Source organism: Spermophilus citellus, assembly GCF_964194105.1.
Source record: "Spermophilus citellus genome assembly, chromosome: 10".
Taxonomy (NCBI): Eukaryota; Metazoa; Chordata; class Mammalia; order Rodentia; family Sciuridae; genus Spermophilus; species Spermophilus citellus.
In genome coordinates, this window is record NC_138197.1 from 70,279,001 (window position 1) to 70,292,054 (window position 13,054).

Here is a 13,054-nt window from a genome sequence, read left to right on the forward strand (position 1 = left end):
TTAGGTCAGAAAACCTAGGTGTCACTTCAGACTTTTCCTTACTGCTTGTCTCCTAGGTTGGCTAACTGTAGCTATTGGGTCTATTCTGGCCAGTAGCCACAGTGAGCAAAGATGTGTGTACCACCATGACTTTTTCATTTTTAAATGGTGTTTAAAACAAATACATGTATTTTTTTTTAAAAGAGAGAGTGAGAGAGGAGAGAGAGAGAGAGAGAGAGAGAGAGAGAGAGAGAGAGAATTTTTTTTTAATATTTATTTTTTAGTTCTCGGTGGACACAACATCTTTGTTTGTATGTGGTGCTGAGGATCGAACCCGGGCCGCATGCGTGCCAGGTGAGCGCGCTACCGCTTGAGTCACATCCCCAGCCCCAAATACATGTATTTGTGACAGTGAACATATGTAGTCTTCGAAAGCCTAAGTAAGTATTTATTCTCTGACCCTTTATAGAAAAAGTTTACTTCTCTTCCTACTGCCCCAATATCTTGCCTGCACTGTTTCCTCTGAGACAAATACAGAAACTGCATAACTTGTCTCTATAAAATTCAAACCTAATCATGTCCTCTCGCTAAAAACACTGTAGAGTATTTTACCCTTTCCTTACTTATTTTCTGCCTGCAAACTTTAGGACTCTGTTGTCACCTTTTCCATTAAGCTCACCTGTCTCCGATGGAGTTCTACCCCTATTTCACCTGTTGGACATTCAGTCTTCCCTTCTATATTGCATACTGAGGGTAAGTTCCATGTCCCATTCTGTTTTATATCCTCTTTACCTTATACCCTGTCAGGCAAGATGTAGGACTCTAATGAGTTAATACTTTTAATGCCTGCTTTGAAGAAGTTTATTCCTAACACATGGGAAATTATAGTAGTCTAAAGATATTGAACAGTTTGAGTTGGTAGGCAAGATTTATAACTTCTAGGTTTTTGATACAGTTATATTTCATTATATCCATTTATTTTATAACTTTTAAAAATTTAACTTTTTATTTTGAGGTAATTTTAGATTCACATGCAATTGTAAGAAATAATGTAGAAAGATCCTAGTTACCTTTTACCCATTTCCCCCTGTGGTAATGCATTGCAAAATTTATAATACCACAACCAGGATGTTGATAGGGTCAACATACAGAACATTTCCATCCCTTCAAAAGTCCCTCTCCTTGTTCTCATGGCCATACCCACTTCTGCGCCTTCTGTAGCCCCTGGCAATCACTAAAGTGCTCTTCATTTCTATAGTTTTTGTCAGTTCAAGAAGGCACCACATACAAATGAGTAAATAGAATAAAGGTATTAAAAATTCCTTCTTAAAAAAAAAAGAATGCAATATAAATAGAGCCGAGTGTGGTGCGGCATTCCTATAATCCCAGTGAGGCTGAGGCAGGAGGATCCGAGAGTCCAAAGCCACCCTTAGCAAAAGCGAGGTGCTAAGCAACTCAGTGAGACCCTGTCTCTAAATAAAATACAAAATAGGGCTGGGAATGTGGCTCAGTGGTCTAGTGCCCCTGAGTTAAATCCATGGTTACCCCCACACACACACACACACAAAGAAAGAATGTAATATAAATGGAATCACAAAATATGTAACAAAGCTTTGAGATTGGATTTGTGTTTATGTGTGTGTGTGTGTGTGTGTGTGTGTACATAGCATGAGGGCGTTCTACACTGAGCTTCATAACTGACTCCTTTAATTTTTCATTTTTTATTTTTTTTAATATTTACTTTTTAGTTATAGGTGGACACAATATCTTTATTTTATTTATTTATTTTTTAAAAAATGTTTTATTTTTTAATTGTAGATGGGCACAATATCTTTATTTTATTTTTATGTGGTGCTTGCTAAGGATCGAACCTAGGGCCCTGCACTTGCTAGGCGAGTGCTCTATTGCTGAGCCACAACCCCAGCTCTCTTTATTTTATTTTAACGTGGTGCTGAGGACGAACCCAGTGCCTCATGCATGGTAGGCGAGCACTCTACCTCTGAGCCACAACCCCAGCCCTAATTTTTCATTTTGAGATAGGATCTCTTCCTAAGTTGCCAAGGCTGGCCTCGAACTTGTGAGCCTCCTGCCTCAGCCTCTTGATTGACTGGAATTATGGTAGTGTGCCATCTTGTCTGTCTGGAATTGGATTTTTAAAATAAGCATAATTCTTTAGAGATATATTCAACTTATTTATATATCAATAGTTCTTTCTGTTACTAAGTTTTCATAGTTCTTATTTATTAATTTATATATATATATATATATATATATATATATAATTTGTAGTTGGACACAATGCTTTACTTTATTTATTGTTATGTGGTGTTGAGGATCGAACCCAGCGCCGTGCACATGCTAGGCGAAGCACTCTGCTGCTGAGCCACAACCCCAGCCCTATTTTTATTTTTAAATGTACTTTGAGCTAGGCTACTTAGGCCTTACTAATTGCATTGAAATTGTATGAAATTTAATTATTTTATTATTATTATTATTATTATTATTATTTATTTTTGTGGTACTGGGAATCAAACCCAGTGCCTGTGCATGCTAGGCAAGTGCTCTAGCTCTACCCTCAGCTCAGGAATAATTCCTTGATTTTATAAACTTTAATTTTTATGATGGGGCAACCAGGATATTTTCCTGCTCCGAAGGTTGTGAGCCACCTGAGAAAAAAAGTCTGAAATAATTAGTAAAGAAATAAGAGTCAGAGACAGAAATTGGATCAAAGAAGAGCGCCTGATAGATTGTCCAGTGCTGTCAGGAGCTGGAACTGAATGGAAAATGGCTCCATTCTTTATTTAAGGGAGAGTATGTCAAAGACAGGGATAAGGTTTCAGTGGGAGGAGTCTTGCTTCTGGGTGTGGCAGGGATCTTTCAGTAACCAGGTTGATTGTCATCTTGGCATGCCACACCCATCTCTGAGAGGCTATATGACTGTGTGGCTCCAGTGGGTCACCCCATCTCCAGTGCAGTGCTCATCTTCAGTACAGTGCTGGATCTTTGACAGAGCTGGGTAGGAAGTCACATAGAGTGGGCAATCTCCAGCCAGCAAGACTGCCTCTGAGAGTTCCCGGATACTAGACTTTACTACTCAACGGCTTCCATGTCGATTTGGTTTATGCACATTTCACTTATGGCTCCCGACAATTTTAATTTTTTTCCCCCAGAACGGGGGATTGAACCTAGGGCTTTGAGCACTTGGGCACACCTGGTAATATTGAGCCAAGCCCTCAGCTCCTTATAGCTTCTTTCTTTCCTTTTGGTACCAGGGATTGAACCTAAGGTTGCTTAACCACTGAGCTACATTCACAGTCCTTTTGTGTATTTTATTTTGAGTCGAGGTTTTTTTTTGTGTTTGTGTGGTTCTGGAGATTGAATCCATGCAAGGCAAGCACTCTACCAACTGAGCTATATCCCCAGCCCAAGATAGGGTCTTGCTAAGACCTTAGAGCCTCTCTAAGTTTCTGAGGCCGGCCTTGAACTTGCAATCCTCCTGTCTCAGCCTCCTAAGTAGCTGAGATTATAGGTGTGTGCCACTGTGCCTGGCTCCCTCATAGCTTTTAAAAGATGAAGCAGTCACCTGTTTAAGTAGCATAGTAATTTCTTTAAAGGCTAATTAAAATTTTTGTTCCTTTTTATTTATCAGCAACAGTAGTTTTCTATTATTATTACTACTACTACATATTTTTGTAGTGCTTGGTATCAAATCCAGGGCTTTGCATATGCTAGGTAAGTGTTCTTCACTGAGCTACACAATGCCTCTACTGTATATTTTTAAATTACTAAAGCTCAAAGAGCTTTGTTTCTGTAGGTCATACCAATAATTATTTATCATATTAGAAACTAAAGCTGAAATAATTTTTACATTTTTACTTCAAGTAATAAATCTATTTTATGATGTACTTTATCTGAAATAATTATTTCTCAAAACAAAAGAAATTTTTTTTTTTTTAGGATGCAAAGTATTTTATTCTTAAACATCTAAAATTTGAAGACAAGATGCCTAGGTTAAATAATGAGGTTCCCAAAGCTGAGTGTGCTCACTTGGAGCTCCATTTTTCTGCTTGAAATACAAAAACAACCCCCAAAGCTCCCTCCCAGGTGGAACACAAGTGCCCCATGGCCTGTGACTGGGTGAGCTCACGAGTCTCAGTTGGCGACATCCCTTTTTCTCCTTGGCAAGGGCTTGGAAAGCTCGACGCAGGGTCCTGGTCTACTCGGCCGACCCGCTCCCGAACGTCTCCTGGGAGGCGTACACCACGTACAGGAAGCCGTCCTCGTCCTTCTCCCTCTCGTACACCTCCGACACGGGCGTGGACACGCTCACCATGCTGTGGCCATTCACCAAGAGGAAGAAGGCCTGGTTTGCGTTGAGCTGCAGGCGCCTCCTGATTATCTTGATGAGCTCGTTCATGTTGACGTGGTCCGGCACGAGGAACTTGGTCTTGTCCAGCACAGGCAGCTGCTTCTCACCCTTGTATCTTTCTATTATCACCGGGATCTTGGTGGGATGCTGTTCGCGGATGAGTCGCACGTCTTCTACTCTTTGTTCTAAGGTGCAGCGATGCTTGAAGGTCTTCTCCGACGGCATGATGCTGGAGGTCCCGGGCTTGGCGGCTGCGGGTCCGACTCTGGCGACTGCGACTTCCCTTACAAAAGAAAATTTTTAAACAGAAGAAAAACACTGTTTTATTTTTTTTGTAAATATCTTTTTTTTTTTTTTTAAGAGAGAGTGAGAGAGGATAGTGAGAGAGAGAGAGTTTTTAATATTTGTTTTTTAGTTCTCGGCGGACACAACATCTTTGTTGGTATGTGGTGCTGAGGATCGAACCCGGGCCGCACGCATGCCAGGCGAGCGCGCTACCGCTTGAGCCACATCCCCAGCCCCTTGTAAATATCTTTAATATCTGAATACTCAAATGTGCTTCTTCCTTCTTCTTTGACTCCACATCCAAACTCCTTAAATGGTAGTTTCTTTTTCTATTTTTTTTTTTTTATTTTTAAACTTTTTATTTTTTAGTTATAGGTGGACACAATATCTTTATGTGGTGCTGAGGATCGAACCCAGTTCCTTATGCATGCTAGGATTACAGTGTAGAATATGAAACCATATCAATTAACTTTTTATACTGTTACACTAAAATCCATTTTTCTGTTTATTTATTTATTTGGGTACTGGGGCACTAGATCACTGAGCAACATCTCTAGCCCTATTTTGTATTTTATTTAGAGACAGGATCTCACTGAGTTGTTCAGCACCTCACTTTTACTGAGGCTGGCTTTGAACTCACCATCTTCCTGCTTTAGCCTCCCAAGCCACTGAAATTACAGGCATGTGCCACCACACCCGGCTCTCTTTGGTACTTTAAATGTATCTGTTACTCATGCATGTTTTTAAAAATGTTATGTGTCAGTTATTTGAAAAATGTTGAATTATTATTTTATACACACTTAAACTTTTTGGTGCTTTTTATTAAGTTATCAAAAACTCATATTGGGAAGCTGTCACTTCAGGTTTTTACTTTTGCTTGAAATAACTCAGTTCTATTTTCAACAGTGACAGTCTTAATTCATTGATCTTTGAGAAAATGTCTGCCAGATATCCAGGTATGAATAATCATTGTTTATTCCTCATTCTTTTATTTTTTTAATTTATTTTAGTTTTTAATTTTTTACAGTACAATGCATTTTGACATATCTATATAAATGGAGTATAACTTCTCATTCTTCTGGTTGTACATGTTATAGAGTTATATAGATCATCCTCATTCATTCTTTTAAGGAGAAATGGGCTTAAGTAAGAAAGTAGCCAGTTCAGCTCACAACTCAGTTGTACATGTCCTTTTCTTTAGAACAACAGAATATTATAAAGGTGTGGGTGGACTCAGGAGTCAAGGTATGATAAAATCAATAATGTACGTTGAGTACATGGCCTAAGTCACCACTACCTTGATTTGTGCTAAGGCTCAAGCAGTTTTACTCAACCTTGATTTTGTACTGCCAGTGAAAATAATTTAAGAATGTACAGTTTGAGAACTATTTCTATAGAATATAATGTACAAGAGGTAGAATTTTCAAATAGCTTTTCACACAATGAAAAAAGCAAAATATTATTGAAATGTTTTTTACTTTTTGGACTCCCATAAGTTCTTATAGGTGGGGGAGGGGAGGGCAGAAAACTGTGGACAACATTTTGGAGAACTGCTGTGTCACAGTAATTTCTTACTTAACCTATCCTCTCTCATTTCTTCTCTTTGCCTTTACTTGTGCTGACATAAACCTGTAGGTGTGCTCATCTGGTTTGAGTACTTTCCCTGGTCTGTTCTCCATTATTACAAGTGGCCTTAGACAGGCACCAGGCAAATGCTGGGAATAACTTTGAGCACAAAGGCGAAAATCAGTTCATAGCCTCACCTAAGCCTCAAGGGGCAAAAGCAACAGGGAAGGGCTTCAAACCTGCTAACCTTGTTGGCTGGCTTGTGAGTGCATTTAGAAATTGGTCATATTACGTGGACCTGAGTCTACAGTTAAATATTAACTGTGAGTCAAGTGCATTAACTCCTGAAGAAATTTTTCATGCTTCTGGGTGGAAGAGTCTCTCAGGCTACAAAGGGCCCTCCAGAGAGCTCTCAGGACTACACACTAGTTCCAAAGCTTCTGAATCACATCACAATCTTTTCATTCTAACTCATTCTAGTTATCCCCAGGAAAAAGTTCTCTAGTTCCTGGCTGTAATAAACCTTCATAGCCAAGGGATTATTCCTATGAGTGCTTGACATGCCTCCTTTTGTAACTTAAGCCAATTTCTTTTATTTTTGTTTGTTTGTTTATTTATTTATTTATTTATTTATTTAAGGTGGACACAATATCTTTATTTTATTTTTATGTGGTGTTGAGGATCGAACCCAGTGCCCCACGCATGCCAGACGAGCGCGGGGGCCACCTCCCCAGCCACTTGAGCCACCTCCCCAGCCCCTTAGTTTTATTTTTTAATAAAAATAAATATCTAATAGAGGTTCTCTTTTTGCCATTTCTTTATATTTGAAGGCAGTTTCATTTCCTGTATCTTCATTCCCAGTCTACTCTTAACCTTTCTTTCTTTTATTAACTCAGTTCCTGTAGTTTAGTGTCTTCTAACTAAGGTGATTTTGGCTCTCAGGGACTTTGGCAATATCTCAAGATATTTTTGGTTTTCACAGTAATTAGAGGTCAGGGCTCTTGCCTTGATTTTAGCAAAATCACTAACTATTACAAGACTTTTATGTTCAAATGGTAGAAATATCCTATAATGTACAAGGCTGCCTCCATGAACAAATACTTATCTAGCTCCAAATGTCAGTAATGCCAGTCTTGAAAGATCCTGTTTTAGTTCTTTTATGTGATTTGTTAGCTCTTTCTTAACATTTTTTGTGATCCTGCAATCTGTACACATGGAGAAATGAGAATTCATACCCTATTTGAATCAAATGTATGATATGTCAAGATCATTGTATTGTCTTGAACAACTAATTTTAAAAAAAGAATTCAGCTTTATTTAGTGTTTATCTGAAATTGGAGAAGATATTTTTTAAGTTTTACTTTGGAGAAAATATATTTTTAAAAATTTTTTGTAGTTGTACATGGACAGAATGCCTTTATTTTATTTGTTTATTTGTATGTGGTGCTGAGGATCAAACCTAGTACCTCAAGCATATTAGGCAAGCGCTCTACCACTAAGCTCAGCCCCAACCCCAGGAGAAAATAATTTTAAGTATTCAGTATAATTAGATTCTAGAGGTAGATCACTTTTGTGAATTTTGCCTTTTATTTTTGTCTCAGGTCATTCCAGATCATTAGTTTTTAAACTTGAGTGACTACAATTGCCTGTGACTCAAAAATACAGATTTTGCCTAGGCTGTTGATGCATACTTTTAATCCCAGTGACTCAGGAGGTTGGGGCAGGAAGATTGCAAGTTCAAGACCAGCCAGGGCAACGTAAGAGAGTTTCTGTCTCAAAATAAAAATAAGAAGGGTTGGGGTTGGGGCTAAGTGGTAGAGTGCTTGCCTAGCATATGTGAGGCACTGGGTTTGGGCCTCAGCACCACATTAAAAAAAAATCAATAAAATAAAGATGTGTCTATCAAAACTAAAAATATATTTTTTAAAAAATAAAAGCACCTGGAGATGAAAACTCAGTAAAGCACCCCTGGGCTCAATCCCCAGTACTTAAAAAACCGAACAAACAAATCAGATTTTAGGTTTAACTTGAATCTTTAAGAAAACTTCCCTAGAAATACCTATTTATGTCAGATTGAGAATCAGTGAACTAAAAAAAAAAAAAAAAAAAAAAGAGTATGCTCTAAGACTGCTCCTGTATAAAGAAAATGCCCTTTGTTGGTCTCAGAAATAATATATACCTGCTTGGGTAACCAGTTCTATTAGTAAAACCAGTCAGGTAGTCCTCAGGTTAGCTAGGAGTTTGGTGTCCAGTAGGACTTGGGTTCTTTCCACTCATATGGTTTATAGTTTGTCTGGTTGGCCACCAGCTAGATTTCAGAGGGGGAAGGAAAGAAAAGAAAATGTGGGAGGGGATGAAACACATGTAGAAAGATGAGGAGTACTACTTTCCTTTTCACCCTAGGAGTATTAATGCTGATTTTCCTCCTCAGCATCTACTTGATGCCCACATTCACCACAATGGAAGTGTCTTCAGAGGCTGCTTCTGGTATAAATTAGCCTGCCCAAGGCAATGGAGACACTGGGAAGCACAGATCTAGCTACTCATTTCTGCTATCAAGGGCACTCCCTTTCTCCATCCATATTTTATTTCTTATTGGCTAAAAGGAAGATTAATGAGGATGAGCTTCTTACAGTGTGGTTTCATGAGCTGTACAGATTAGAAATTTGTTGAGGAAGTAAGTAAAACAGATAATTTTACATATACTTCTTTCCTGCTGCCAAAATGTCTCCTATATTACTGATGGAGGCAGAGCTTAGTGTGAGAGCCAGGTGAGCCTACACTATATCCCCCAGTTAGGCAGTAGTACCTTCTGTTATTGGGCGTGCTGGACCAAACCAGGCCTAGTGCAGGAAGATGCATGGCATGGTGGAGCAGGATGAGAAAGAAGAGGAGAGAGAAGGTGGTAACTTTTGAAATGAAATGAATTTTATTTGGAAAGGTAATAGCTTCTATTCTTGGTTTGTTATTAAGGAAGCAAACTATAATTTTATGAAACTTTGTAATATTGGTTTATATTGGAAGTAGAAAATAAATATTGGTCTCAGCCTTCTGGAATTCTATTATTGTTTTTACCTTTTATACTGGGAAATCTCAAATATAGCCTAGTTTAGTGAGAATATCCATCACCCTTCATCAATATGCACCAGCAGATGGCTAATCTAGTTTCCTCTATCCCTCACCCATTTTTTCTTTCTGCAACCCCACCCCCACCCCATTTCACCCTAGTATGTTAAGCATCAGTATGCAGTTTCATCCAGAAATAGAAAAACTAGTTAGTCAGTGGTCATACTTCTCCTGGTTGCATAATTTTTTTTCTTTAGTTGATTTGTTGTCTAGTTTCTTTTTTAAAGATGATAATCAAGTGAATGAATCAAATTCTGGCAGTGAATACAGTGTGCAGTGTTCTATCTTGGGGAATATTTACTTGGTTTAGACTTCCAAATCTAATTCTTGGTGTAAATTTAGATAGTAAAATTGAAGGAACTACTTACTATATATACAAAATATTACTGGAATTCTGTGTAGTGGTAACCACAAGCCACACATGGGTTTCATCATTGTCTGGAAAGCCCTTGATAAGTGTGTTTTCTCATGAGAGGAATGTTTTATACCTTTTCTTTAGACTTCATATATTTCTTCTTTTTTCTCAGCTGATGACTTTGTTTCATGCTTCTCTGAGAAAACAGAAATCTGTCCAGATAGACCCCCTTATCTCCCCTCTCTCCATATCTACAGTGCTTTTGGCAGATGGCTGGTCTCTCAAGTCCCTCTGGTTGGTTATTGTGTACTATATACTTGTGTTGTCTCTACCCCACCTTGCTTCTACCTTTCACCTCTTTCATAGGACTTTGCTGCTTCTGTGTCCCCTTTCCACCTTCCCTGTGGGCTCTTCCTATCTGCTACATTAGATCTGTTGATATACAGGTATGCTCTGGGACACCCTATCTTTTTAGTAAGAAGTCATCCTGTGTTCAACCAATCTCTCCCTGCATCTAGCTACTGATTGACAATCCCCCTCCCCCAATTCACAACAAACTATTTCAAAAGAGTTGTCTACTTTTCCATTCATCCTTTTAGGCCACTCAATTCTGGCTTCCATTCTCTACTTATGAGCCATCTGTGATGGAATTTAGTAGTTTTCTCTTTTTTTGCATGAATGTTCTCATTCTCTTTACAGCTGTCTCTGTCCCACACCAGTTGGTTTTTCCTGCCCTTTAAAAATTCTGCAGTACTTCCAAGCTTGTTGTCTCTTTTATTTGCACTTGCTCTCTGATTTCATCTACTCTCATAACTTAAATACTATCTTTATACTGATAATTTCTAACTATACTTACAGCTGTCCTCAGAGTTCCACCTTTATGACCATAACCTGTGATCCAGATTTCACAGATGCAGAGGAGAGTTCTAACTCACCCCAGTCCTTTTTCATTTTGATAAATGGATGCTAATATACACAGTTGGTCATGTCAGAAGCCTGAGAGTCATCTTAAATCCTTCTCTGCCTCCATCCAGTCTTTCAGCATGTCTTATCAGTTCTATCTCAGTGCATATCTCAGATATAGTCCCTTCTCTCTACTTGGGCTTTCTACCGCTAATTACCATCATTTCTCAAATGAGGAAAACTACTAGGGTTTCCTAACGGTCTCCTTGCTTCCATTTTTGTTGCTTATACACTGTTCTCATAGCAGACAGAGCACTCTATTAAAAATATTTGACCATATCTTGTAACTCCCTGCTTAATCCTTAAGGACTACATTTCATGGAGAATCAGTTACTGGCTCTTTACAATAGCCATCAGGGTCCTGTCTGTCTCTGGCTTCATCTCTACTGCTTTTCCTGTCTGTTATTATGCTGCAGCTCTACTTGTCTCCTTGCACGCCAAAATATTTCATGCCCCAATGTCTTGACACATGATGTTAACATACAAGCACTGTCCTATCCCTAGCTCTTGTCCTTTTCTTTAAGATACAGTTTAAATAACACCTCCTTTTCCCCCGCCTAGCATTGGGAATTGAACTCTGGGGTGAGCTCACTGAGTTACATTCCTAGCCCATTTATTTATTTATTTGTTTAAAAATATTTTTTAGTGTTAGCAGACCTTTATTTTATTCATTTATTTATATGTGGTGCTGAGAATCGAACCCAGTGCTTCACACATGTGAGGCAAGCACTCCGCCACTGAGCCACAACTCCAGCTCCTATTTATTTATTTTTTATAATTAATTTTTCTTTTTATTTTTTGACACTGAGTCTCACTAAGTTATAGAGGTAGGCCTCCCAAGTTCTGATTCTCCCTGTCCTGTCCTCCCAAGTGCTGGGATTATAGGCATGTGCCACCACGGCCAGCATATATCACCTCTTCTAAGAGCCTTTTTTTGATTATTTTCCCCAAAGTAACCACTTACCTCAGTCACTCTTTGTCATATCGTCTGTTTTTTCCTAGCACATTTACTAAATCCCTGCTCTGGAGTCTAGCACTATTCTAAACACAGAAGATAAAGTAGTGAACAAGGCAGACACACCCAGGAAGTTTATAGAAAGTGGGGAAATGACCATAAATTATGGTACATGACTGTAATTCTAGCTGCTTGGAAGACTGAGGCAGGAAGACCTCAAATTTGATGCTAGTCTGGGCTTGCAAGACTCTGGCTCTAAAATGAAAAGGGCTGGGGATGTAGCTAAGAGGTACAATATTCTTGGGTTTAATCTCTAGTGCCACAGGGGGAAAAATATGTATATAGTGAGGAAACAAATCACAATTAAATCATATTACAGTAGTGCCTGTAATCCCAGTGACTTGAGGCCAAGGCAGGAGGATTGAACCTTAGCAAGGTCCTAAGCAGTTTAGCGAGACCCTGTATCAAAATGAAAAATTTAAAAGCTCTGGGGACTTAGGTCAGCAGTAAAGTACCCCGGCTTCAATTCCCAGTACAAAGAAGGAATGAAGGAATGAATCTGAATCTGATTTGTGCTATGTAGACAGATGATGGAGGTTCAGGAAATGGAGTGAATTGGTAGATGCTATTCTAAACAGAGTGGTAAGAGGAGTCAGTTTGGCAGAAACTTCAATAAAATGAGTATTATGTGATGATTTGGGGGAATAGTTTTCTAGGCAGAGGCACATGAGGCCCCCTGAGGAGGAACAAGCCAGTGCTTTCCAAAACTAGGCCAGCAGGCATGTGGTCAGATGAAGCGAGGAAGTATAGAAGGCAAAGAGCCATCTGAGAGGTAAATAAGAGCCAGATCACTTGGGGCCTCACAGGATGACATTAGTAAGGGGCTTGGTTTTATTCTGATCTGGGAGTTTTTTATCAAGATATGGACATAATCTCATTTACACTTAAAAAGAAACACTCTGTCTTCCATGTGGTAATTAGTACAGAGACCATGAGGAGACATACAGAGATTATCCAGAAGTTGACTGCAGAAATCAGGATCAGAGAAGATAATGTCTTCATATTTATCTTGAGTATTTACTTCTTTTCTGAAATGGGTCTAGAAATACAAGCTCCGTGAAGTCAGGGATCTTATTTGTCTTTTCAGTGCAGTTTCTAATACCTAGCACAGTCCCTGACTGACCTATAGTAAATATTTGTGAATGGATGAATGACTTTAAGGTTCCCATGTGATCATGACATTTTGAGAACCTGTGTGTTCTAGGTGTGGCCCATTTCCTCTGTCTCTAAGGGATTTAATCTTCACATGTCCCATGAGGGGAATCAGATGATCTCTAAGGCTCTTTTGGCTTCACTGTGGATGACCATATGCCTTGATCCTGGTTTCACTGTGATAGTAAAGAAATTTCAAAGGAGTTGAGCACTTAAATAAAAATAAGATTTGCATTCAAAAAAT

At 38.8% G+C, this 13,054-nt stretch overlaps 2 protein-coding genes across 4 annotated transcripts in view; one reads left to right on the forward strand and one right to left on the reverse strand.

The window, feature by feature from the left end:
- The window catches only part of DIP2B (disco interacting protein 2 homolog B), a 249,975-nt gene that overhangs the window by 77,048 nt on the left and 159,873 nt on the right, over positions 1-13,054 (forward strand). The gene's annotated exons all lie outside the window — the stretch shown is intronic.
- On the reverse strand, positions 3,935-4,613 carry LOC308657403 (microtubule-associated protein 1 light chain 3 beta-like). Its single transcript, XM_081309092.1, has one exon. It carries the CDS (start codon positions 4,571-4,573, stop codon positions 4,196-4,198), a length of 378 nt encoding a protein of 125 aa, XP_081165218.1. The 5' UTR covers positions 4,574-4,613; the 3' UTR covers positions 3,935-4,195.